General features: G+C 41.0%; 2 protein-coding genes across 5 annotated transcripts in view; one reads left to right on the top strand and one right to left on the bottom strand.

Annotated features, from left to right (window-relative positions):
* Positions 1 to 5664, bottom strand: part of cramp1 (cramped chromatin regulator homolog 1) — a 58019-nt gene extending 52355 nt beyond the window's left edge. Inside the window, exons 1-4 of one of the 4 annotated variants that reach the window (XM_020486090.2) lie at positions 5585 to 5664; positions 5155 to 5239; positions 3718 to 3833; positions 1661 to 2031 (exon numbers count right to left, since the gene is read on the bottom strand). In XM_020486090.2, the coding sequence (XP_020341679.2) occupies positions 1661 to 2030 (370 nt within the window). In that variant the 5' untranslated portion in view covers position 2031; positions 3718 to 3833; positions 5155 to 5239; positions 5585 to 5664. Of the gene's footprint in view, positions 1 to 1660; positions 2032 to 2403; positions 2601 to 3717; positions 3834 to 5154; positions 5240 to 5584 lie in introns of those variants that run through there. The other 3 variants (XM_031827038.1, XM_031827039.1, XM_020486089.2) reach the window with 3 other exon arrangements.
* Positions 5164 to 25335, top strand: jpt2 (Jupiter microtubule associated homolog 2). The gene is made up of 5 exons (XM_020486092.2): positions 5164 to 5371; positions 18978 to 19126; positions 22858 to 23003; positions 23121 to 23169; positions 23392 to 25335. Exons 1-5 carry the CDS (start codon positions 5316 to 5318, stop codon positions 23634 to 23636), a joined length of 645 nt encoding a protein of 214 aa, XP_020341681.1. The 5' UTR covers positions 5164 to 5315; the 3' UTR covers positions 23637 to 25335.
* Positions 25336 to 27081: the final 1746 nt, after the last annotated feature.

Raw genomic sequence — 27081 nt, 5'->3', positions numbered from 1 at the left:
ATAGCGAGGAGGCCAGAGACCTGGCCGTGTGGTGCAAGGACAACAACCTCTCCCTCAACGTGATCAAGAGAAAGGAGATGATTGTGGACTGCAGGAAAAGGAGGACTGAGCACGCCCCCATTCTCATCGACAGAGCTGTAGTGGAACATGTTGAGCGCTTCAAGTTCCTTTGTGTCCACATCAACAAACTATCATGGTCCAAAACACACCAAGAGTCATGAAGAGGAAACGACAAAGCCTACTACCCTCAGGAGACTGAAAAGATTTGGCATGGGTCCTCAGATCCTCAAAAGGTTATACAGCTGCACCATCGAGAGCATCACCGCCTGGTATGGCAACTGCTCGGCCTCCGACCGCAAGGCACTACAGAGGGTAGTGCGTACGGCCCAGTACGTCACTGGGGCCAAGCATCCTGCAATCTAGGACCTCTATACCAGGCAGTGTGCCATGTCAGAGGAAGGCCCTAAAAATTGCCAAAGACTCCAGCCACCCTAGTCATAGATTGTTCACTCTACTACCGCACGGCAAGCGGTACCCAAGTGCCAATTATAAGTTCTAAAGGCTTCTTAACAGCTTCTACCCCACAAACCATAAGACTACTGAACAGCTAACCAAAGGGCTACCCAGATCCCTCTTTTACACTGCTGCTCCTCTGTTTATTATCTATGCATAGTTACTAACACTACCAACATGTACATGTTACCTCAATTACCCTGTGCCCCAACACATTGACTCTGTACCGGTACCCCATGTATATAGCCTCGCTTGTTATTTTATTGCTGCTGTTTAATTATTTGTCACTTTAAAATGTTTTTATTTTATTTACTTAACCCTTAATAAAAAAAACATCTTAAAAATTCTTAAAGCATTGTTGGTTAAGGGCTAGTAAGCATTTCACTCAAAGACCTGTTGTATTCGGCGCATGTGACAAATAAAACGAGAGAGACCAATAACTTTTTTTTTTAACGTAAATATCCGTTTTAGCACAAATAGTCAGACTGAGGCCAGTGTGTCACATACAACATAATTGTCCTACAAAAACACACCACTGAGACCCTCCCCTCTTGTGGCTGAAGTGCTGGCAAAGTGAGGCAGCAGGAAAACAAGTCTGTTCCATTTGCCAGGCATGCAACGAGGAGTGGAGCGAAGTTCCAAAAACAACACTCAAGGCTGGCTTGGAGCAACACTGGCCTTCACCTCACAATGTGCAGGTCAGGGGGGACAGACAACCCAATCCTCAACAGAGTGAGCACTGCTTCTAAAAATAATATGTTGAGTCATAATTAGTACTGAGTTGAGTACTATTCCAATAACACAACATTAGCATTTAATAAAATATTAATTAATGCTGACAACTCATAAAGAGTTATCCTATATGAGCTCCCTCTCATAAGCAATAATATGGGATGGCCTCGCAACTTGAATGCAGTTAATGATGGTTTCCAGGCTCCTGCCTAGAAACAATTAATGTCTCCGTTTTGTTTAGATAGTGCCAGCATAAACGCAATATCCTGCATTCTAAACACTGACCATATTCAACCATCATCAATGGATTAGCAAAAGTAGCTAAGTCCACTACCAACGGGGAGAAGAGGGATGGGGTACTCCTGTAACACAGACAAACATGTGACCCCCAAGCACAAACACTTTCACGGCATACCTTTCGATTTTGCCCCGCTGTGACCATTGATAGTTGGGGCGATGGAATCCTTCCGGATTCGTTTGCTCGGCGGTCGAACGCTGGATCTCAAAAAATGATGCTGGTCGTGATTCGGTGGGGTGGGTGTTGTCGAGGACGGGGGCTGTCGGCTCGAGCAAGGTCCAGATGGGTTCGATACGGAGGTGGTAATAACCGGTGCTGAACTGGAGCAGCCCGTAGTTGAAGGATTAAGAATTTCCACTTCGTCTCTCTTTGTACTACGCTCCTCGCTCCCCTGATCTCCGCTCTCCTCCTCGTCACAACCTTCAAGCTTTCTGCCCGAATTATTCGGGCCATCGACACCGATGCCGTCTCTCAGCCCAACTGTCATCCTGGCAAAACACAATCAACACACATGATTGAAATTTAAAAGACATCACAACGTAAATCAACTTAAAAAAGACGACGTTCTCTTTCTCTCAACATGGCCGCCGCTGTTTGTTTCAAATCCCCTCTCACCGTCCCATCGAAACACGAAAATTGGGTCTGTGTTTTCATTTACATTTTGAAAGCCAAAATATAAATATACATTGCTCGTGTGTTTTTGTTAGTTATCTTAAACTTCTAACAGTTTACATGGTTTTATTTTTATCCGAAATTCAAATACGAGCGCCCCTGAGTTTAGCGCCCGCTGAAACGACAACGTAAAACCTTTCGATACATTCGACCTCTATTTAAAGTGCTTCTTTATCAGACAAGGTTACCCATTTTCATGCTCTTCGACAGCAGATGATGTCTTCTTTCTTTTCACCATCGAACCGACGGTTTTGGTATGCAACAGTATATAAAATTGGGCATATTCAAAGCACGAACAGGGTCTAAGCCGCGACTGTCTTCTCCTCGCTCAAGCTTCGACTGAATTGAACTCTCTGCGCAGCTCAACTGTTCACTATCGGAGTACCACAATATTACTCCATTTATTGCCTTAAACAAAGTGAATATTGTCGGTATAGGCTGAAATATTTGACCAAAAATGTAACTATATAACACACTTTAAACGCTAAATGTAATCTGAATAATAAGCTAGCTGGTTTTAGTTTTTATTACAGCCACAAAAGAGCAGAGAACGCTCGCAGTCTCAACTTTGCTTATCACTACGTCATCATCACCAGAATTGTTTTCATCATTAAGATGTTCGACGACATTATGTTAACTGCATCAAAAAGTTGTTTCTGATATTAACTCAGCTTCAGAAAGCAACAACGGATACCTTATACATCATATTAAATAAAGTACACTTGGAGAAACTAACCACAAGCATTCGAATCAATAGAATATTATGAGTGTTCAACTACAATAATGTCACACCATACACATATAGATCGAACACTGCATTTAACGTCTCTATAATTTGCAAGTAACATATTACTTCTAACATAATGACACGCACGGATACAGGTGTTTCATCCTTTTTATGATTCACCCATCTCCAAATATTTTGAGGGCAGGAACATTACTACTGTGCCTACACCTTTAAAACAAGTGGCACGTCTCACATATACAATAATAAGCACCCTTAAATATTTTAAATACATTCACATTAAGGGAAACAAGACACAAACAATAATGTCGTATTACTGTCAGATGTGTTCTCTAATCATGATTGTCCAACCTAATAGTGATCAAACTTATCAAACTAAAATTTTCCTGCAGAAGTATAGCAGTAGCTAATTGATTGATTGCTTTATTTTGTGGTTGCTATCCTCACCTCCTCAGATGATAAATCAGTAGACATAATCAGCTGTTATCTTTCCTCTTGTAACCCGTGTCATTTCGATACATTTTAGGAGGAGCGGGTTACACACTCCAAAAAGCAGCTGCACGGGTGCTAGCTACTAGCTAACATTAGATAGCTAAGTTTTTTTGGCCACGTTTGCTAGCGATGTGCGGCCAAAACCCAGCCAACTAACGTTACTTAATAGCAAACAAATAGTCTCAAGCACAAATTCACACGACATTATGCACAGTATTGAATTCAGTTTTTGTGAGATATAGAATTTAAGCAATTCATAAATTACCTTTTCTTGACTTTAGTGTTCACGTCTTCATAAGAAAACGTTGCAAGCTAAACTAACTCCGATTGACAGTCCCTCTCTTGCACAAGCACGCCCACTTCAACTCGAAAACAAACCTCCTGATTGGTCAGTTGAGGGAGAAAGACATATGATTAACATCCAAGAGCTCAAATTGTTGATGAGAAGCATGATGCAAATGAACCAATTGGATATCACAATCTACATACGTTGTTGAGTGAGCAGGGAGTTATTTTACATTCGCCCGGGTTAAACCGGGCCAAAACATGTGACGTGATCGGGCGAAAGCAGGGAGGAGTGCCCTTCTCAAATCGAACAGTAATCTGCGCCATTCGGTCATTTTGACAACAAGGTGCATCGTCAAAAAAATCCTAAAATAAACGTTTGCATTTTCTCGCTAGTTTTAATTGGGAAGACAGATTAAACGTTTTTATCAAAAGCAATCACTTTCGCATTGGAACACCCAGAATCCATGGTTGCCATTGGAGCTGTGAGGTCGCCAAGGCAGAAAGCTCTAAATATTGTACATATTTTAATCGTTTTTTGGCGGAATCTTTTTAAATAAACTCTTATTTTGCCAGCTATGTTTTGATTGATTGATCCACAACAGTGCAAGACTGTAAAGTCAGTTATTTTACCAACTGTCCTGGCTTCTGACTTGTTTCCCCCCTGCTCAACCGTTTATCTGGGCCTCAGTCAGAAGAGACGTGGACCCAGTGGGGACTTTCACCTGCCTCTGCTCTGTGGATGGCCGTGGAAGATCTTCCAGACAAAAATGTCAAATGGGCTCACTGAAATGTTTTGTTGTTTTACGAGCTACTTTGAGATTCTTGCTGTAATTCAAAGCGCTATACAAATTACCACACCTGCTTAATTGAGCCGACTTCGCTGTCGCCGGACAGAGCCCGGAACCTACTAGTTCAAGCCCGGGAGGCAGCCCGGTTCCAAATCGAATGCAATCAACTTTTTGCCTTTTTGTCAGTGCATAACACGCCTACACGGGCACCCGGGTGAGATTAATCGAACCCCTTCATCTGCAAAATTGGGTATAGAAATGGGCCATAAAAATATAATCTAGTCTAGATAGATAGATAGATAGATAGATAGATAGATGATTTGACATGCGCCACCAATTTACTATCAAGTCAAGGGGCTTTATTGGCATGGGAAACAGATGTTTACCTTGTCAAAGCAAGTGAAAGACATAAAATAAACAAAAGTTAAATGAAAACTGCATACATGGAACCGTTTCAACTTTTAATGTTGGTTTGTTTTCCAGTTATGGAAATGCCGCTCAAAGACCGGGCCATTCCAGGCGAGTAAAACCTCGTGCACCCAATTTGACAGACATGCGGAAAGCCAAATCACAATTGAAAGAGGGCGTTATAGCCTTAGTAATTTAACCAATTAAATAAGTCATACCTTTAGACTGATAATGTTTTTGACCATTGAGGCTCTTCCCATTGCTGGCTCATCCTATCGAGTGGGAGGGGGCTTTGCCCGGTTTCTGAAAGGCAACAAAACTTTTTTTAAATTGAGCTAGCTACGACATCTTTCTCCCCCACACGAAGACAGCCATCACAATGACTTCGACGAACATGTTTTCAGGACTCGATAATGGCGCAAAGCCAAGTTCAAGGTAACATGGAATTGCACCCATAGGTTTTATTTGCAGCAGGCAAAATTCAAGCAACTAGCTAATGTTAGCTATGATGTTTTTGAAAACTACCGTATGTTCATTGGCCGCGAGCCCGCAAGCAAATGTAGCTTGCTAGATGACACTGATGAGAGTAACGTTAACTAGTTATAAGACAAGTTAGTGATAAAATATTAAGTTTTGTCAGTACTTAACTTTTAGTCTGGTACAGGTAGTTAGCTTCTATGGGCTTTGGTCCCGATGTAGCAGGGCGAGGTTTTTTTGGGGCTGCGGAAATGGAAGCTCGTGGAATCTTTTTTTTTTTTTTTTCAGCGTAGCCAGCTAATTTATTTGACGCTCATTGTTCTGTTGCTTGCATTTTCAAAATGGGCACGATCACCCACACCCAGTTTACAACAACTTATTTCTAAACAGTTTGGGTAATTGGATATATTTCACCTTTTTTTTTATCTTTCAACTATGGTTGTTTAACCCCACTACGAACTTTTCAAGAACAGCCAGCTAACTGGCTAAATATGGCTTCTGTCACTCTGAGTTGTGTGATCAGCTACACCGCTAAATGTGACTTTTAAACAGTACTTAAGTCAGTAGGCCTATGTAGCCTGCAGTCATACTGTGGTACAATTCGTAGATAACTCGATTATTTGGTCTTTAGCCACAGCTAATGTGGCCTGTCTTAACCCTCCTTTTGTGTAAATCGGTCCAATTCGACCGGAACAAGTTTTCTCTCAGAAAAATGTAGTTAATTAAACCTGATTGACATAAGGTTCCATGACTTTGTCCACACAGGGCATCTGAACACACAAAATACACTTTGATGCTTATCATTACATTTTAGCTGTTTAATTTAACTTTTGTACACCTGTGGTGTTCCTGGTCAAAAATGAATGGGTGAGACTACAATTAGTGTATAAAATTGAGTTCAGGCACATGCCCATCAGATGGACACACTTCCTCTCCCAGACTCCCACATGCATGTGTGTTTGAGCACACACACCTCACTCTCTTTCATGGCAACCCCCACGTGAACCTTTCCCCAATATAATCTTTCCCCCACAGGAACCACACCAGTTGGGTTTTCTCACAAACAATTGGAACATTGTTAAAATATTATAACTTTTCTCGCAGCTCTGATATATAAAGCTTTATTGAGGCCTTGCTCACAATTCATTCTGGCAGCGCAATGACCAAACAATATACTGTATTTGAGGCGCTTGATCATATCTTTGATCTTGACACTGGCGAGGAGGAGAGAGTGGTTGTTAAACTTTGACACAAAGTAGTCTGTGATAAATAGCACTATGTTTCATCTGAGTATTTGTTATAGTCAAAACTATCCATACATTATGCTTTCTTTAAACTCAAATTAGTCATATGAGCTCAGGTCAATGAGGCCTAAAGGCCATACATGGCAAATAGAACTTCAACACCTGTAATGTTCACAAGAACTTAAGTTGATAAAGATTTAACACAACATTAGGTGATAATGTATGGATTTTTATGGATTTACGATCAGCTATAATGAGGTGGTCATTTTGGACCGGGGACACACAATTATTTAACATGAAACTAACACAACAGGAGGGTTAAATAAGAAGTTGTGCATGCAGCATATTCTATTCCTAGATTTTGCTATATGCACCTTTTTGTTATGGTACATTCTCCATTTAAAAAAATTAATAAAACACTGTTTTTATTAAACATTTGAAACATACAATGTACTTGCAGTGAAGCCGCTCAATAACTACATCATACCAGTCATCAAACAGATTCCCATTCAGAGCGACACACAGACACATCCAGGGTCAATGCCCTGCTCGAGGGCATGTTGACCAATCTCTCACCAGGCTAAAAAAACGTGAACCCGAACCCTATAAATAAAATACAGTTAATTCCCCCCCCCCCCCCCCCCCCCCCCCCCCAATGCACCAACAACCAAGGGAATGAACTAAAAAGGAAAAGACAAGAGAAAATATTTATTTTTATTTAAAACAAAGGACATTGAGGAAAACTGAAATCATAACCGCAATGCCAACTGTATACATTTGTGTGCATGTCTGGCGCTATTACATGTATGTGTGTGTTGCATGTGTTTATTTGAATGAGTGTGTATATTAGCGGTCGACCGATTACAGTTTTCATAACAATTGGATATCTGTATTTTTGGACACCGATTTGGCAGATTAAAAAAAATATATATATATATATATTTAGTTAGTTAGTTAGTTAGTTAGTTAAGAACACAATCTTATTTTCAATGACGGCCTAGGAACGGTGGGTTAACTGCCTCGTTCAGGGGCAGAAGGACAGATTTTCACCTTGTCAGCTCGGGGGATCCAATCTTGCAACCTTACAGTTAACTAGTCCAACGCAATAACGACCTGCCTCTCTCTCGTTGCACTCCACAAGGAGACTGCCTGTAAGCCATCCCTGCCTACAGACAGAAACTAAAACAAGAGGCTCCCACGCTGAGGTCTGTCCAACGCTGGTCCGACCAAGCTGACTCCACACTCCAAGACTGCTTCCATCACGTGGACTGGGAGATGTTTCGTATTGCGTCAGATAACATTGACGAATACGCTGATTCGGTGTGCGAGTTCATTAGAACGTGCGTTGAAGATGTCGTTCCCATAGCAACGATTAAAACATTCCCTAACCAGAAACTGTGGATTGATGGCAGCATTCGTGTGAAACTGAAAGCGCGAACCACTGCTTTTAATCAGGGCAAGGTGTCTGGTAACATGACCGAATACAAACAGTGCAGCTATTCCCTCCGCAAGGCTATCAAACAAGCTAAGCGCCAGTACAGAGACAAAGTAGAATCTCAATTCAACGGCTCAGACACAAGAGGCATGTGGCAGGGTCTACAGTCAATCACGGACTACAAGAAGAAATCCAGCCCAGTCACGGACCAGGATGTCTTGCTCCCAGGCAGACTAAATAACTTTTTTGCCCGCTTTGAGGACAATACAGTGCCACTGACACGGCCTGCAACGAAAACATGCGGACTCCTTCACTGCAGCCGAGGTGAGTAAGACATTTAAACGTGTTAACCCTCGCAAGGCTGCAGGCCCAGACGGCATCCCCAGCCGTGCCCTCAGAGCATGCGCAGACCAGCTGGCCGGTGTGTTTACGGACATATTCAATCAATCCCTATACCAGTCTGCTGTTCCCACATGCTTCAAGAGGGCCACCATTGTTCCTGTTCCCAAGAAAGCTAAGGTAACTGAGCTAAACGACTACCGCCCCGTAGCACTCACATCCGTCATCATGAAGTGCTTTGAGAGACTAGTCAAGGACCATATCACCTCCACCCTACCTGACACCCTAGACCCACTCCAATTTGCTTACCGCCCAAATAGGTCTACAGACGATGCAATCTCAACCACACTGCACACTGCCCTAACCCATCTGGACAAGAGGAATACCTATGTGAGAATGCTGTTCATCGACTACAGCTCGGCATTCAACACCATGGTACCCTCCAAGCTCGTCATTAAGCTCGAGACCCTGGGTCTCGACCCCGCCCTGTGCAACTGGGTACTGGACTTCCTGACGGGCCGCCCCCAGGTGGTGAGGGTAGGCAACAACATCTCCTCCCCGCTGATCCTCAACACTGGGGCCCCACAAGGGTGCGTTCTGAGCCCTCTCCTGTACTCCCTGTTCACCCACGACTGCGTGGCCACGCACGCCTCCAACTCAATCATCAAGTTTGCGGACGACACAACAGTGGTAGGCTTGATTACCAACAACGACGAGACGGCCTACAGGGAGGAGGTGAGGGCCCTCGGAGTGTGGTGTCAGGAAAATAACCTCACACTCCACGTCAACAAAACTAAGGAGATGATTGTGGACTTCAGGAAACAGCAGAGGGAACACCCCCCTATCCACATCGATGGAACAGTAGTGGAGAGGGTAGCAAGTTTTAAGTTCCTCGGCATACACATCACAGACAAACTCAATTGGTCCACTCACACAGACAGCATCGTGAAGAAGGCGCAGCAGCGCCTCTTCAACCTCAGGAGGCTGAAGAAATTCGGGTTGTCACCAAAAGCACACACAAACTTCTACAGATGCACAATCGAGAGCATCCTGGTGGGCTGTATCACCGCCTGGTATGGAAACTGCTCCGCCCACAACCATAAGGCTCTCCAGAGGGTAGTGAGGTCTGCACAACGCATCACCGGGGGCAAACTACCTGCCCTCCAGGACACCTACACCACCCGATGCTACAGGAAGGCCATAAAGATCATCAAGGACAACAACCACCCGAGCCACTGCCTGTTCACCCCGCTATCATCCAGAAGGCGAGGTCAGTACAGGTGCATCAAAGCTGGGACCGAGAGACTGAAAAACAGCTTCTATCTCAAGGCCATCAGACTGTTAAACAGCCACCACTAACATTGAGTGGCTGCTGCCAACACTCTGTCAATGACACTGACTCAACTCCAGCCACTTTAATAATGGGAATTGATGGGAAATGATGTAAATATATCACTAGCCACTTTAAACAATGCTACCTTATATAATGTTACTTACCCTACATTATTCATCTCATATGCCTACGTATATACTGTACTCTATATCATCGACTGCATCCTTATGTAATACATCTATCACTAGCCACTTTAACTATGCCACTTTGTTTACATACTCATCTCATATGTTATACTGTACTCAATATCATCTACTGTATCTTGCCTATGCTGCTCTGTACCATCACTCATTCATATATCCTTATGTACATATTCTTTATCCCCTTACACTTGTGTCTATAAGGTAGTAGTTTTGGAATTGTTAGCTAGATTACTTGTTGGTTATTACTGCATTGTCGGAACTAGAAGCACAAGCATTTCGCTACACTCGCATTAACATCTGCTAACCATGTGTATGTGACAAATAAAATTTGATTTGATTTGAAGGTAAGTTGCTAGCTAGTTAAACATATCTTATAAAAAACAATCAATCAATCATAATCACTAGCTAACTACACATGGTTGATGATATTATCTAGCGTGTCCTGCGTTGCATATATTCTGACTAAGCACACAAGTATCTGACTGAGCGGTGGTAGGCAGAAGCAGGCGGGTAAACATTCATTCAAACAGCACTTTTGGGCGTTTTGCCAGCAGCTCTTCGTTGTGCGTCAAGCATTGCGCTGTTTATGACTTCAAGCTTATCAAACTCCCGAGATGAGGCTGGTGTAACCGAAGTGAAATGGCTAGCTAGTTAGCGCGCGCTAATAGCGTTTCAAACGTCACTCACTCTGAGCCTTGGAATGGTTGTTCCCCTTGCTCTGTATGGGTAACGCTGCTTCGATGGTGGTCGTTGTGTTGCTGGTTCGAGCCCAGGGAGGAGAGAAAAGAGGGACGGAAGCTATACTCTTACACTGGCAATACTAAAGTGCCTATAAGAACATCCAATAGTCAAAGGTATATGAAATACAAATGGTATAGAGGGAAATAGTCCTATAATTCCTATAATAACTACAACCTAAAACTTCTCACCTGGGAATATTTGAAGACTCATGTTAAAAGGAACCACCAGCTTTCATATGTTCTGAGCAAGGAACTTAAACGGTAGCTTTTTTACATGGCACATATTGCACTTTTACTTTCTTCTCCAACACTTTGTTTTTGCATTATTTAAACCAAATTGAACATGTTTCATTATTTACTTGAGGCTAAATTGATTTTATTGATGTATTATATTAAGTTAAAATAAGTGTTCATTCAGTATTGTTGTAATTGTCATTTTTACAAATGCAGCAGGAAAAAAAATCATACGATTAATCGGTTTCGGCTTTTTTGGTCCTCCAATAATCGGTATCTGCATCAGCATTGAAAAATCATAATCGGTCGACCTCTAGTGGATATGCATGTGAACAAACACCTGCACGGCATCAGCCTCAGGCAAACTGGCATTAGTTCTAAAAACACTGCCACTTCGTGTAATTCAAATGTACTTTTTGTATGTTTTTTTTTTTTTTGTACTTTTATCTTTGACCATCATTCTATCTCTCACACAGCAACTTCACTCCCTCTTGTCTCCAATTCCATATATCAACCCGCAGCTTCCCTCAGCCCATTCTATCTATATCTGCTGGCCACCCACTTTGGGTTTCTACGCAACACATCTTTCAAATATGCTGTGATGTTTAACGTACAATCTATCTAATTGAATAGAATCCACAGATTGCGAGCTGAAGATAAATACTTTTACTAAGAGTATTAGTAATTGACTGACCCGGTCTCTCCAGATCTCCTAACAGTACTATTTCTAGGGTCAATTTTTGATCAATGCTATGCATTTTCAGCCATTCCTTAACCTGAGACCAGAAACCGACTACCCGAGGGCAATACAAAAATAAATGGTCTATTGATTCTGTATCCTCCCTCACCACAAAATCTGCAGAGCTTTGAGATTTTATGCCCCAAATATTCAACATTTTGTTGGTGGCAAGAATTCTCTATAATAATTTTAGCTGAAAAGCAAGAAGTCTTGAATCTTGTGTTTTTATATATCAACACATACCATGGAATCGGTACATCAACAATCTCTTCCCGACTATTTTGCAATCTGTTTGGCACAGTTGTCAACATCCTGGTCCTCAATTGAAACTTGAATACTTTCCTATTTATGCTATTTTTTTATTCCTCTGCCAGTTTTTTGATCCTTTATATTGGGCAGACAGACCTGTTCCCTACCTCCTCCCGCTGCCACCCACCTCCATTTTTGGGGCAATGCTGTAATCAATTGGTTGTACTCTTGGATTGAGCAGACCTTTCAGTACAATTCTGCTAACTCCATGAAGGACATAACTCTACTATTCCAATTTACAATATAATTTAAGAACAAAATACCCTTTTCAAACATCTTTCCCATAAATACAGGTATTTTATCAACCAGCACATTTGAGTTCAGCCATAATATTTGTTTTACCTTTTCAGGGGGGTGAAATTGTAGCCAGCTCTGCAATGCTTGTTTGAAAGAGAGATACTTTGAAAAAGTATTATTTTCAATGAATCGTAATTGACACATGGCCATGTGCAAAAAGGCATTTTTTTAAACAATGGATGAGCTTTTCGTAATCTACTTGAGAACCATTTAGGGTTCAAATAAATATTTTGAATGAGTGAAGCTTTTAGAGATGGGTTTAGTGATTTTATATTTAATCATCTCAACCCACCCTATTCATACTCATTATATAGATAGGCACGTTTTATTGTCTGGTTTAGCGTCCCAGATAAAGCGAAATATTTTTTGCTCATGATTTGAAAAACGTAATTATCAGAAGTAGGCAGTGCCATAAGTGAGTAAACTGAGATAGTGGGGCAAAAAAGTATTTAGTCAGCCACCAATTGTGCAAGTTCTCCCACTTAAAAAGATGAGAGGCCTGTAATTTTCATCATAGGTACACTTCAACTATGACAGACAAAATGAGAGAAAAAATCCAGAAAATCACATTGTATTGATTTTTAATGAATTTATTTGCAAATTATGGTGGAAAATAAGTATTTGGTCAATAACAAAAGTTTATCTCAATACTTTGTCATTGCCAACAAAGGGTATATATAACAGAGGTCAAACGTTTTCTGTAAGTCTTCACAAGATTTTCACACACTGTTGCTGGTATTTTGGCCCATTCCTCCATGCAGATCTCCTCTAGAGCAGTGATGTTTTGGGGCTGTTGCTGGGCAACATGGACTTTCAGCTCCCTCCAAAGATTTTCTATGGGGTTGAGATCTGGAGACTGGCTAGGCCACTCCAGGACCTTGAAATGCTTCTTACGAAGCCACTCCTTCGTTGCCCGGGTGTTGTGTTTGGGATCATTGTCATGCTGAAAGACCCAGCCACGTTTCATCTTCAATGCCCTTGCTGATGGAAGGAGGTTTTCACTCAAAATCTCACGATACATGGCCCCATTCATTCTTTCCTTTACATGGATCAGTCGTCCTGGTCCCTTTGCAGAAAAACAGCCCCAAAGCATGATGTTTCCACCCCCCATGCTTCACAGTAGGAATGGTGTTCTTTGGATGCAACTCAGCATTCTTTGTCCTCAACACGACGAGTTGAGTTTTTACCAAAATATTATTATATTTTGGTTTCATCTAACCATATGACATTCTCCCAATCTTCTTCTGGATCATCCAAATGCTCTCTAGCAAACTTCAGACGGGCCTGGACATGTACCGGCTTAAGCAGGGGGACACGTCTGGCACTACAGTCCCTGGCGGAGTAGTGTGTTACTGATGGTAGGCTTTGTTACTTTGGTCCCAGCTCTCTGCAGGTCATTCACTATGTCCCCCCCGTGTGGTTCTGGGATTTTTGCTCACTGTTCTTGTTATCATTTTGACCCCACGGGGTGAGATCTTGCGTTGAGCCCCAGATCGAGGGAGATTAATAGTGGTCTTGTATGTCTTCCATTTCCTAATAATTGCTCCCACAGTTGCTTTCTTCAAACCAAGCTGCTTACCTATTGCAGATTCAGTCTTCCCAGCCTGGTGCAGGTCTACAATTTTGTTTCTAGTGTCCTTTGACAGCTCTTTGGTCTTGGCCATAGTAGAGTTTGGAGTGTGGCTGTTTGAAGTTGTGGACAGGTGTCTTTTATACTGATAACAAGTTCAAACAGGTGCCATTAATACAGGTAACGAGTGGAGGACAGAGGAGCCTCTTAAAGAAGTTACAGGTCTGTGAGAGCCAGAAATCATGCTTGTTTGTAGGTGACCAAATACTTATTTTCCACCATAATGTGATTTTCTGGATTTTTTTTCTCATTTTGTCTGTCATAGTTGTGTACCTATGATGAAAATTACAGGCCTCATCTTTTTAAGTGGGAGAACTTGCACAATTGGTGGCTGACTAAATGCTATTTTGCCCCACTGTATGACTAAGGAGAGTTAATCAGGGGAATTTTCCATAAATAGACAGGTATTCATATTCTCCATGGTTGCAGGATCTTGTCTATAAGTTTTCTTTTGAAATTCATTGTGGAGACCTTATTTATCTTTTGTGATATGAATACCGAGAATGTCTACTTCACCCTCAGCCCATTTTTATTGATAATATTGTACACACAAAATTAGGTTTTAGTCCAGAGAGTACAGAAAAGTCATCTAGATCTTTAATGAGACATTACAGGGATCTAGCTTGTGGATTTAATATAAAACTTCAGTCATCGGCATACATGGACACCTTTGTTTTTAAGCCTTGGCTTTGTAATCCCCAATGTTGTTATTGGATCTGATTTTAATAGCTAGCATTTCAATGGCCATAACGGATAGATATGTTGACAGCGGACACCGTTGTTTAACTCCTCTTTGACAATTCAAAACTCTGAGAAGTAGCCATTATTTACTATTTTACACCTTGGGTTGCTATACATTATTTTTACCCATTTTATAAGAGAATTACCAAAATTGAAAAAATCCAGGCATTTCTAAATCAAATCTGGTCTTACTTTATTAAATGCCTTTTCAAAATCTGCGCTAAATACCATTCCTGGCTTCTTATGATGTTCTATTATTTCTAGTAGTTGTAGTATTTTTGCATCACAACATTGAAGTGCAAGGGGCCTCAAGTTTTTTAGGTAGACTAGGTCTTTATATTTGCCATCTGGGTCTTGTTTTAATAATAAAGAAATCAGACCTTCCTGCTGAGTACCTGACAGACTACCATTTCTACAGGAGTAGTTAAAACAATCTAACAACGGAGCTTTTAGTATATCAAAAAATACTTGATGTACCTCTATGCCATCAAGCCCTGGGGTTTTTCCAGACTGAAAGGATTTAATAGACTCAAAGTTCTTCCTCTGTAATTTGGCCTTTGCATCGTTCTGTATATTTGTTAATTTTCCATTTTTTTATATTATTTGGAAATAATTCCTTACCATAATCTTAATTGTGGGAGAGGATGAGACGGAAAAGAGAACATCTGTCTAAAATAATTAGCTTCCTCTTTTAAAATATAATTCAGAGAATCATAGGCGACTGTCTTCAGTAACTAGTTTCTACAAATTATTTTTGTTAGCTTTCCTGTATTGGAGATTAGGGTAGAATTTAGCATTTTTCTCCATATTCCATCCAGTTTGCATTATTTTTGCAATAGATTACATTAGATAGTTCTTGAATAAGTTTCTCAAGTTCTTTTTGTTTTTCCTCTAACTTATTTTCTATCTCTGTAGTATTGTTTTTATTGCTATCTACCTGTGCTATTAGTTCATGGATTTCCCTTGTTAGTCTTGTCTCTTTAGCCAGAAACTGTTTTGTTATTGATGAATATTGAATTGAATGACCCCTGAAGGAAAATTTAAAGGTATCCCAAACAATAAGGGGATTTTCTGAACCTATATTATACTGGAAAAATTCAGTTATAAATTATTTTGTCTTCCACAGAATCCAAACGGGCTGCGTGCATGCGTGACCGTGCATAAAATTTAAAAAAATCCACCTACACCAAACGCGATCACGACACGCAGGTTAAAATATCAAAACAAACTCTGAACCAATTACATTAATTTGGGGACAGGTCAAAAAGCATTAAACATGTATGGCAATTTAGCTAGTTAGCTTGCACTTGCTAGCTATTTTGTCCTATTTAGCTAGCTTGTTGTTGCTAGCTAATTTGTCCTGGGATATAAACATTGATTTGTTATTTTACCTGAAATTCTATTTTAGCCCTTGGCAATGCAGACGCTCGTTAGTGCGCACGAGCAGTGTGTGTGCAATAATTGAATAACATGGATTTCTACAGTTATTTTGCAGCGCACGCGACGTGTCCGGTCTGGTCAGCATGTTAGTTAAAAATAAGTTGTCCTCCGGTAAACTTTGATTAAATTTCCAATATCCCCGTCCACGTGGGAAATCTATAAGAGTTATGTGAATGCCAAATAGATGATGATCCGATCGCATTCTGTCTCCTATTAAAACTTTTTATCCTTTGATGCAAGAGAGATGAAGTAGTCAAGACGATTAGCTTGATTAAGTCTCCTCCGTATATCTCACTAGGTCTGGGTTTTTTAGTCTCCCAAATATCTACTATTTCTAATGTGTCCATAATATTTGTGATTTCCTTAAGGGCACGGTGATGATAGTTTGTAGAGTGATTACCTTTACGGTCCATTGAGGTACTTAACACCGTGTTAGTCTCCTACCATAATGATTAGATCATTTGTTGCCTGTAAATTCATAAATTGCTATAAATGTTTTCGAAGAAGTGTGGATCATCCTGATTTGGACCATATAGATTAATGCGCTAAATGTCTTTTTCGTCCACTTTCATATTCAAAAGGATCTACCTTCCTTGCAAATCAATCCTGACTATTTGCACATTCAGATCGAAATTTTTATTAATTAATATAATCACACCCTTTGAGTTCCTTTGTCCATGACAGAAAATTATTTCACCACCTCATTCCTTTTTCCACGCAACTTCATCTAAGGATGGAGAGTGAGTTTCCTGTAAACAGTATGTTATATTCATTTTCTTTTAGCCATGTAAAGACCGATCTTATTTTTTATAATCTGCTAAACCGTTACAATTATAACTGGCTATCTATTTCACCCGTTACCATAACTAGATACTATTCTCAGTCTAAATTTACCATAATTAGTGCTTGTAAAATTACTGCCATCAGAGGTATTATGAATGTCAAATCTAGAGCTTTCAAATGTCTGATATTTAGAATTCAAGAAATAGGTTCTAGTAATATTTGTTTTATTCCCTTGCCTGTTTACCTGTGAGCCAATGCCACAGATGTTAGAAAATTGAGACCAGATATTGTCTGTAGCAAATCTAAGTAGGTTGTGTATGATATTGGATGTGAAATTGTGAGTGTGTACGATCTGCAATGTGTGATAAAAAAATAATCCAAATACATAATAACTTTGCCAATTTGTATGGTTATGTGTCTGTGTGTAACATGTAGTGCGTATAGCCTTAATATTCGTGATGATAATTGTAATCCATATCGTATCACCATCATAGTTGCCTATTGATTACTTATAACATAATTGGTAAAACATCCCAGCATTCCCATAGCAATTGACATTTCACATGATCATGAAAGAGACCTTGCATTACTCTAGAGATGGCTTCACTACAGTACAAATGTATTCCGTACAATGTTATTTTTCCCCAATGCCCCTATTCTGATATCTTCCCCTTGCTTGTTGAAAACACAAACTTGTATACAAATACATAAGAAAGATAGACAAACAATAAACACATTAAATTATAAAACAGTTCTTGACAATAGGGAGAGAGAGTGAGATCAGGTGTGTGTATGCCTAAGTCCGTATGTGTAAGCAAGCATGTAATTGAGTACGTGTGTGTTCATATCCACTTCATAATGTTCCGATTTTTTTTTTGCAGTTCCCATACCTTCTTTTTTTTCGTAACCTGTAGTCCCTGTAGAATTTAGTACAGCCACGGTGTTATGGAGCGGTCTCGGAATAGCTGTCCATCTATAAAGAGTTTGTCCACAATGACAAAGGCACGCCTACCATCCTTCCTTTGTTGTCTTTGCACTAGATAGTCTCTTACAACGTTCGTTTATCTTCCTTGGAAATTGGACATTGAGAATGAATTTAGTCCCTTTGAGCTCCATTCCTCTGCTTTTGATCAGCTCCTTCTGTTGGTAGTGTTCAAATTTTGTGATCGGTCGGGGACACACTCCAAGTCTGTGTGCTCGGTGGAAAACCACCATGTTTCCAGGCGGATTGCATGAATTCTCTGATCGCGCCCTCTGGATTATTGAATGCGTTTTAAGGAATCCCAGGGAAAAAAAGATTTTTCACGCATGCTACAACTTTGTATATCTAGTAGCGACTCCTTCATCACCCTGTTTTCCCTGAGTAGACAGTCCATGTTAGAATTGTGAATTTTTACCTTGGATGTGAGTGTCTTGTCTTCTCTTTGGAGCATGAGAATTTCACTCTGGCTGAAGTCCATACTCCCCCCTCAGCCCTGCTACCTCCTCATACAACTTTTTCAGTGTTGCATGGATTCCAGCCAGAGCACTAGCCTCTACCTCAATGGTAAGTAAATCATCCGTGTCTGTAGATTCATCTTTCTTCTTTTTTTTATTGTTGGGTTTAAAGTTATTTTGAAGTGGTTGGATCTTTCCATGATGGACTATGTTGTTCCTCCATAGCGTAAAACTGTTGGTACTTGTCAATTTCCCTCAGGATCTCATTCGTATCCAGATTGGCTCTTTACTGCAACCAGTTGTTTTACGAAAAGATAATGAGTCTTTCCCACGATTATGACAGGTGTCTGTAGTACAGCCAGCTTGCACTTGCGGAATCCACACACAAAAATGAACACAAACTTGCAGTCCCAGCCGTAAAGACTAACCGTGTCGTGGAATCCTTAGCAACAAAACTTTAGTTCGGAATAAAATCGATTTTAATGTATTTGGCCTATCCACAGGGGTTTCTTGCGAAGACTCGTGAGACCATAGGCCTACTGATAAAGCACATGAGGGGGTACTCTGGGCAGAGCAAAATCCATTTGGTGGTGCAGTAACCAAAAAAGGTTGGAAACCACTACTCTGTGAACCAACATGATTCTGATGTTTTCTTTTCAGAGTCTTGCGTCCCCCCGGAGGTGGCTCCAGCGACCTGTTCGGTGGCTACGAGGAAGAAGCAGCTGCGTCGAGACGGCCCCACAAGATGGCCTCCAACCTTTTCGCCCCGCCAGAGCCCCAGGGTGTCATCAGACGAACCAACCCCCCAGGTGAGAAATCAAATGCCCCTTACTGTGCATACAAATTCCCTTTTCACACTACTGGGCTGAATTGATCCAAGCTGCTTTGCACTGGCCTGGTTATGGTTCCAAACCATGGGTGGCAGTCTGTTCTTTTAGTCATTAATACAAAAGAATGTTTACGCATCCACCATAGATGCTGGAACCATGATAGAAAGGACTGTGAAAGGAAAATATCTGAGCCAGGAAAGTACAGTTCATGTCAGCACAATAGTGGAAAGGGAAGATTATTCCTACAAGTCGAGAGGGCTCCCTGGTCCTGGAGCTGTCAGAGCCTTTTCAGGTCTATGTGGTGTGAAAACTGCCACTACGGTGCTACGTTAGCCTTTTTTAGGTTCAGAAAAGGAGACATTGAGTGTGAACTTATTCACAATCTCTTCCCCAAAACGTGTGTGTTGAAAAGGGCAACAGGTAATTTCTTATGTGGTCACTTCAGTGTCACAAGACTCAACCAGCCAAATAAAATTGAAATATGTCACATACACATGTTTGCCAGATGTTATTGCGGGTGTAGCGAAATGCTTGTGTTTCTAGTTCCAGCAGTGCAGTAATATCTAACCATTCACAACAATGCACACAACCTAAAAGAATGGAATAAAGGAATATATAAATATTAGGATGAGCAATGTCAGTGGCATAGACCAAAATACAGAAGAATATAATACAGTATAATACATATATACATGACTAAAGCAAAAATATGTAAATATTATTAAAGTGACTAGTTTACCATCATTAACCTCTCTAGGGTATCTGGCCAACATCCAGTGATATTTCAGAGTGGCAAATACAGAAATGATCATTATAAAACTTCAGAAAACAAAACATATTTTACGTAGGTTTAAAGATTAACTTCTTGTTAATCCAACCATGGTGCCAGATTTCGGCAAAAGCATACCTAGCCCAGAATATACCTAGCCCAGAACATAGCCCAGTTGAGAAATTATTACAACCGTAACCAGCCAAGCAGAAGCGTTACAAAACTCAGAAATGGAGAGAAATTGAATTCCTTACCTTTGATGATCTTCATATGGTGGCACTCAGAAGACATTCATTTACTCAATAAATGTTCCTTTTTTTCAATGAAGTCTCTTTATATCCCAAAACCTCAGTTTTGGTTGCGTTTTCTTCAGTAATCCACGGGCTCAAACGCTGACAAAAGATCCAAATTGTATCTGTAAAGTTCATAGAAAAATGTCAAACGATGTTTATATTCAACCCTCAGGTTGTTTTTAGCCTAAATTATCTATAATATTTCAACCGGACAATAACGCCTTCAATATAAAAGGTAAACAAGAAATGCACTCTCTCGGGATTGCGCATGAAAAAGCTCTGACACGGTAGGGTCCACTCATTCAGACTGGTCTTACTCTCTCATTTATAAGAATACAAGCCTGAAACAATTTCTAAAGACTTGACATCTAGTGGAAGGCATAAGAACTGCAAATTGAGTCCTAAGTCAATGGATACTGTAATGGCATTGAATGGAAAACCACAAAACCAACAACAAAAGAATACTTCCTGAATGGATTTTTCTCAGGTTTTTGCCTGCCAAATAAATTCTGATATACTCAGACACTATTTTAACAGTTTTGGATACTTTTGTGTTTTCTATCCAAATCTACCAGTTATATGCATATCATATCTTCTGGACCCGAGTAGCAGGCGGGTTAATTTGGGCATGCTTTTCTTGCCAAAATTCTGAATGCTGCCCCCTACCCGAGAGATTAAAGTAGTCAGTGATTTTAAGTCTATGGGGCAGCAGCCTCTAATTTGCAGGGTTACGTAACCGGGTGGAAGCCGCCTAGTGATGGTTATTTAAGTCTGATGGCCTTGAGATGGAAGTTGTTTTTCAGTCTCTCGATCCCAGCTTTGATGCATGCTGCCCCCTACTGACCTCGCCTCCTGGATGATAGCGGTGTGAACAGGCAGTGGCTCGGGTGGTGGTTGTCCTTGATGTTCTTTTTGGCCTTCCTGTGACATCGGGTGGTATAGGTGTCCTGGAGGGCAGGTAGTTCACCCACGGTGATGTGTTGGGCAGACTGCGCCACCCTCTGGAGAGCCCTGCGGTTGTGGACGGTGCAGTTGCCAAACCAGGCTGTGATACAGCCCCACAGAAGGCTCTCAATTGTGCACCTGGAAAAAATGTGAGGGTTTTAGGTGCCAAGCTGGTTCTTCAGCCTCCTGAGGTTGAAGAGGCAATGTTGCGCCTTTTTCACCACACTGTCTGTGTGGGTGGACCATTTCAAATTGTCAGTGATGTGTACGCCGAGGATCTATTCTAGCCTAGTATCGATCAGTGTTAGGCCATTGTCATTCCATGCAGTGAAATAACTGAATGCGTAAGAGCCACAGCCCAGCCTATTCGTTGTTGAGTCCAGTGTAGGATTACACCCTGGCCAGGGTTTCCGTTAGCCGGTAAATGCTGTCTTTTGGCAAAAAATAAACAAGTGAAAAGCCAATAAATGAAATGGTTGCCAGCCAAATTGTCCGAATTTTCAAAAAGAATCCATTGCAAAACAATATTGATTATCCCCGTTTATAGTGTTCACACCGAGACGGAATTATTTCTCCAAAACAGAGTTTATATGGCCTCAAGATCACACCTTCTTGAGGACAAAGTAGCGAGGCTGATGCTCATTGCAAGCTGCTCCAAGGAGTTGGACAGTTTTGACTTCCCAACAGCAGCGGCTAACTTTGAGCAGGCCAAGGTCCGCCGCAAATGCAAGTAAATTAGATAAATACAAATTATTTCAGGCCCGGTCTTAGCAGTTCTGCTGCCGCTCTAGGCAAGATCAACATACTCTACATATGCTGTCGTATAGTATAAAGATTTGGAATGGATTGATAGACTAGAGTAATGATGTGTATCATGCACAGTTGGTGTATTTAAATCGAGCTTATTCCGTAGCGCTTGGAAGCGAAACATCGTTACAGGCTAATTTCTATTCTGTTAAGATTAATTACAATCTAAATGTGATTTTGAGTATAGTGGGTGGACACCCTAATGCGGTACACACTGGATGCATATGGATATCCGGTAAATTAAAATCTCTGCTGCAAAAATGTTCCTGATGGAACCCGCGACCGAGATTTTCATTAGTTAAAAGAAGTTTGGACCACATGTCATCTAATGACATCACATGACTGGATCAATATGTCTAAATTGAGGCCAAGGTTCAGATGGTTAAATTTAAAATGTTATCATGAGTTTCTATTGTTTCTCTGCACATCGAGCTGGTTGGCTTCCAGCTTTCAGCCCTTCTGCCTCTGTGGTAGAATGTTCTAGAAATAATTATGACCGCACACACCCAGATATTCAAATGTTACTGTGAAATGTATTGCCTCATGTCAGTCCAGGCTGTGCAAAAAGCTGTTCACAATAACCATAGCTGTAGCATAGTGAAAGTAGGACTGAGCTTTAGGTGTGTGTATGTTGAGGTTTGTGGCCTGGTTCAATTTGTTTGGAGGGGGTATAGTCGTCATGTTGCAAGTAATGGGTCAGATAAGAGGTTTGAGTATTAAATTCAATTGAAATGTTAATCGCAAAAAAAGTGGTTGGAGTGTAGAGATTTGACTTGTTCTTCCTTTTCCTCAATGCCTTCAATAATCTTCACTTTTTAATGTAAGATGTAGACAGAGCCATTTCACCAGGTAAAAAAATAATAATAATCATATTTGACTCGCTGTCCTTAATGCAGGAGGTAAAAGCAGTGGGATATTTGGTTCTCCAGATGCCCCAGCCGAGCAACGGAGACCCGTACCCTCAGGCGGCAACACCAGCAACATATTCGGGGGGTTAGAGAGCGCCCCTCACTCGGTCAAAGCCCATTCCAACAAGCCAAAGGTAATCCAGACCACCCTTATCCCCCTTGTCTCTCCCATTCCAAATTACTAATGGTTATGTATTGCTAATTTACACGATGTGTAGGCTATATTGACATGTTATCCCTATTATTCCCAGGACAATATTTCTGTTGGTGAAAGTCCCATGCCCATACCCGAGCCCCCAGGTGAGTTTGACACTGATAATGTGTTAAGGCTAACACTTTACAGCCCGCTGTCAACCGGACAGTTACTAGAAATTACTTGTTGACCGAGCTAATAATAATGACCAAATAGTTGCATAGTAATTAATTACACCGGTTTTTTAAAGATGCATTGACACCAAGTCTAATGTACCAGGTAAATCTCTCTTGGTTTCATCTTTTTATCTCTTTCCGTTTTGCTCTCAGCTCCTCTGCCAAAGGCGAGCCTGGCCAAGGAGGAGAAGGAAGAGAACGTTGCCTCCCCTCCCCCCACACCCACCAAAGTAGCAGTGGAACCGGCACCTGCTCTCTTGGCCAAGAAGCCAGAGCCAGAGGCCTCCCTTAGTGAGCTCTCACTGAAGGACCACGAGCCCCACCTCGGCCCCCGCCCCCGCTCCCACAACAAGGTCCTTAACCCCCCAGGAGGGAAGTCTAGCGTGGTCTTCTACTGAACCAGCTCCTCCATCCCATCTATTCATGTATGCATCCCAAAATGCACTCTATTCCCTATATAAGTAACCCTTGTCCGAGCCAGAACGGATCTCTTGTTTCTGTTGCGTGAGGCTGCTTGATGTACAAGTACATCCCCTGGACAGGACGCTAGTTTATGGGCCCTGGTCAAAATTTGTGGACTGTATAGGAACAGGGTGCCATTTGGGGCACAACCTATGCCCACTATTATTCTCTGTTCTCTTAATTTTCCCTATTCACTCTGTCCTTCCCTCCCTGTTCATTTTATTTTCCGTGGCTATCAAGCTGGAAGAAAATTCTCAATCATTTTTACAGGCTAAATTCCTGTCCAATCATTCAAAATTGTTAAATTTCTGTTTCATTGCAAGGGTTCTATTTCTTGCTGTAAATGTTTTTTTATTACATGGTTTTGAATGTTGTGTTGATTACAAAGGCAGGGTGAGTTCTTTTAGTCACTTATACCAAAAACATTTATAATGAAATTGTAAATTCCATTTAGAATTCAGTATATTTGTGTCGGCATTGAGACCCACTGTTGCCCATGCACACGGTTGTCATAGTAAGCCCTTAAGTGATCACAATCACTCTTTACTGTCACTTTGACAATAACACATATCCCTATATTATGTTCATTCTGTCCTCCATTTGATCCCACTCCTTTTCTCTCTCTCCTCTAATAATCAAACCTATCTTGAGTCTCTGTCTGGAGCCAGAAACAAACTCTTGTTCAGGGAGAAAAAAGCAAAAAATCTACTAACTAGCGAGTGCAAAGCAAAGAGCCACAGGCAGTACCCATTATGTATTGCCCACCCCCAAAGTTCTTGTTGTTCGGAATAAATTCCATTATGATTTTATATATCGCCCATGCAAATGGCCGAATGTATTGTATGTTGTGGTTGTTTCCTGCTCTGTTACCATTGCTTGCTGTTATCAGAGGATGGTGTCCACTCGGAGGCCTCTATGTTTTAAATTAAAACGGCTGCTGTACACAAGTGAACTCTGGAATAGTACATGACCGGCAAAATACGGGTGGGGACTTGGAGACGTTAAGTCACCCCTAGCCAACCACACACCGCACCACGTTCCAGGCTGCCTTACGTAGCAGTTGCACACCAAATCTTACCACACCTGGATAAGCCTTTTAATGTCAGTAACCAGTATGACTAGGTTCTCATCAACTTATACACCTTTTAATTAGCATTTTGGTTCAGCATATATTTGGAGGGTGTTAGCTTTTGGCCTAGCCCGGATAACCGATTCAACCGATTTTTCATGCGAATAATTCAAAATCTGCATAAAAACAATATTTGCATGTTCCCACGATGTTTCTATCAAATTGACTTGTTGTGGATAAAAGACTGTGCATGATGTCGTACTGCACATGCATATTTATTTTGCTATTAAATTCCCATGTACTGAATAAAAAAAGTTAAATGGGACCTACTTTACTTGCATAAAAAGGTTGGATGGAAACTTGGTTAGTAACGGCATCAACTGACTAGATGGCGCGGTATTAAATTGATTTGTGTTGTGTGGCCGGTTTGTAGGCAGTCTGGAACACAAAAGGTCTCCTGGTGCCATCTTAACCCCTGAGTGTTGGAGTGTTGGCAGGCAAAGTTCACAGCAGAGGAAAAGCAAAAAGAACCTGTGTATTGCAATAAAACTTATTTTCTGACTGATGTCTTTTTGTCTATTTTGCTGTTTCCAGGGCTTAGGTATTGGCTGTGTCAATATATTGATTTAAATCATGGAATCGTGAATCATCACAATTTGCAATTTCAGCATAGTGTTGGTGCACAATAGCAAAGGTTTTGCAGTGAAAAACTAGTTCATGGATAAGTTCAGGTGGTCCCTTTCTGTTTTGGCCCATTTTTCTTTCTGGTGTTTTGTGAATACAACCCAGACGAATACGTTGGGAGGGTTCATCCTCTGTTAGCTTTTTGAAATAGGATCTCGACCGCACCCCTTATTGTAGGCGGTCTCAACACTGAATGCAAGAAACGTCATGATTTGAAATTCCATTCACTTATTCTTCACAGTTGATATGTTCAATCAACCTTTAACAACTATAAAATTAAAGTGCTTTATCAATTTACATGTGATCATTTTTATTTGCTGTGTTTATGGCTGCTATATGCTAATTTCCCCCTTTGGTGGTTGCTAAAGTCTAATTTACCCTTGTGTGTAGTGTCAGGGCATGCTTTAATATTCTAAACACAAACTAGGCATTTATCACTTATATAATCACATGCATTTTTGCACCACACTTAGTGATCCATTTTGTGTGGCTCTGCTCATGGCCATTGACTTCTGTTGTAAGACGGTTCCTCTCACATGACACAAATGGCGCTAAGCCGGCCACCCTCGTGAATAGAGGTAGTCTAATACATCTGCCTGGCCTTAGGAATTTGGGCTGCTTTCTAGATCAATTGAGAGAGTTTACATCTTATTTCCCTTTTACTGTCAGTACCATTGTACATGTTTGGCATGACAAGGTGTTGCATGATGGCACAAACAGACAGGTATCCAGGCTAGCCACAAGGAGGATAGTTCCAACGGGCCAACAGAGGGTGCTTCTTTCCTTAACTACACTGCTTTTATAAACTTGGACTTAACAAATGTGGCTGCACAAGTGGAGGAGGAAGGTGAGGACCGTCCTCAGTGAATTTAATACAAATAGTGAAACATTAAGTTATACTTTCTTCAAATAAAACTATACTAAATATATTCACATGGCACCAAATTATTAAAACACACTTTTGCTATGGTTTACAATAGCACTGCAAGGGTAGTTCCATGGTGTAGCTGGATGACAGCTAGCTTCTGTCCGCTGGGTACATTGACTTCAATACAAAACCTAGGAAGCTCTTGGTTCTCACCCTCTTCCAAAGAAGGTTGGAGGACATCCTCCAACCGATCAGAGCTCTTGCAGTATGAACTGACATGTTGTGGACCCAATCCAAATATAATAGAATGAATCTAGTACTGAAAGCATAATCTACAGCTAGTTAGCACTGCAGTGCATAACATGTGGTGAGTAGTTGACTCTGAGAAAGACAGGAGTTGAACGGTGTAATTTCTTCCAAATTAAGAAGAGGGAGAGCTAGCTATAGAAAAAATACTTTCACTTAGCTAGCTAGTTTAGCATACTCAAACACCTGGCTATGGCTATCCAATACTGGAACTCTGGAATTTTACTAGTCGTGTGTGAGTTTTTACTCTGTTTATTCACTCTAGACCCAAACTGTTAGACCGATATCCATCCTGCCCTACCTTTCTAAAGTTTTCGAAAGCCAAGTTAACAGATCACCAACCATTTCGAATCCCACTGTACCTTCTCCGCTATGTAATCTGGTTTCCGAGCTGGTTATGGGTGCACCTCAGCCACGTTCAAGGTATTAAACGATATAACTGGCATCGATAAAA

This window comes from Oncorhynchus kisutch, linkage group LG6, assembly GCF_002021735.2.
Source record: "Oncorhynchus kisutch isolate 150728-3 linkage group LG6, Okis_V2, whole genome shotgun sequence".
Taxonomy (NCBI): domain Eukaryota; kingdom Metazoa; phylum Chordata; class Actinopteri; order Salmoniformes; family Salmonidae; genus Oncorhynchus; species Oncorhynchus kisutch.
The sequence above is the reverse complement of the archived record's forward strand: the minus strand, read 5'-3'. Positions and strand labels throughout refer to the sequence as shown.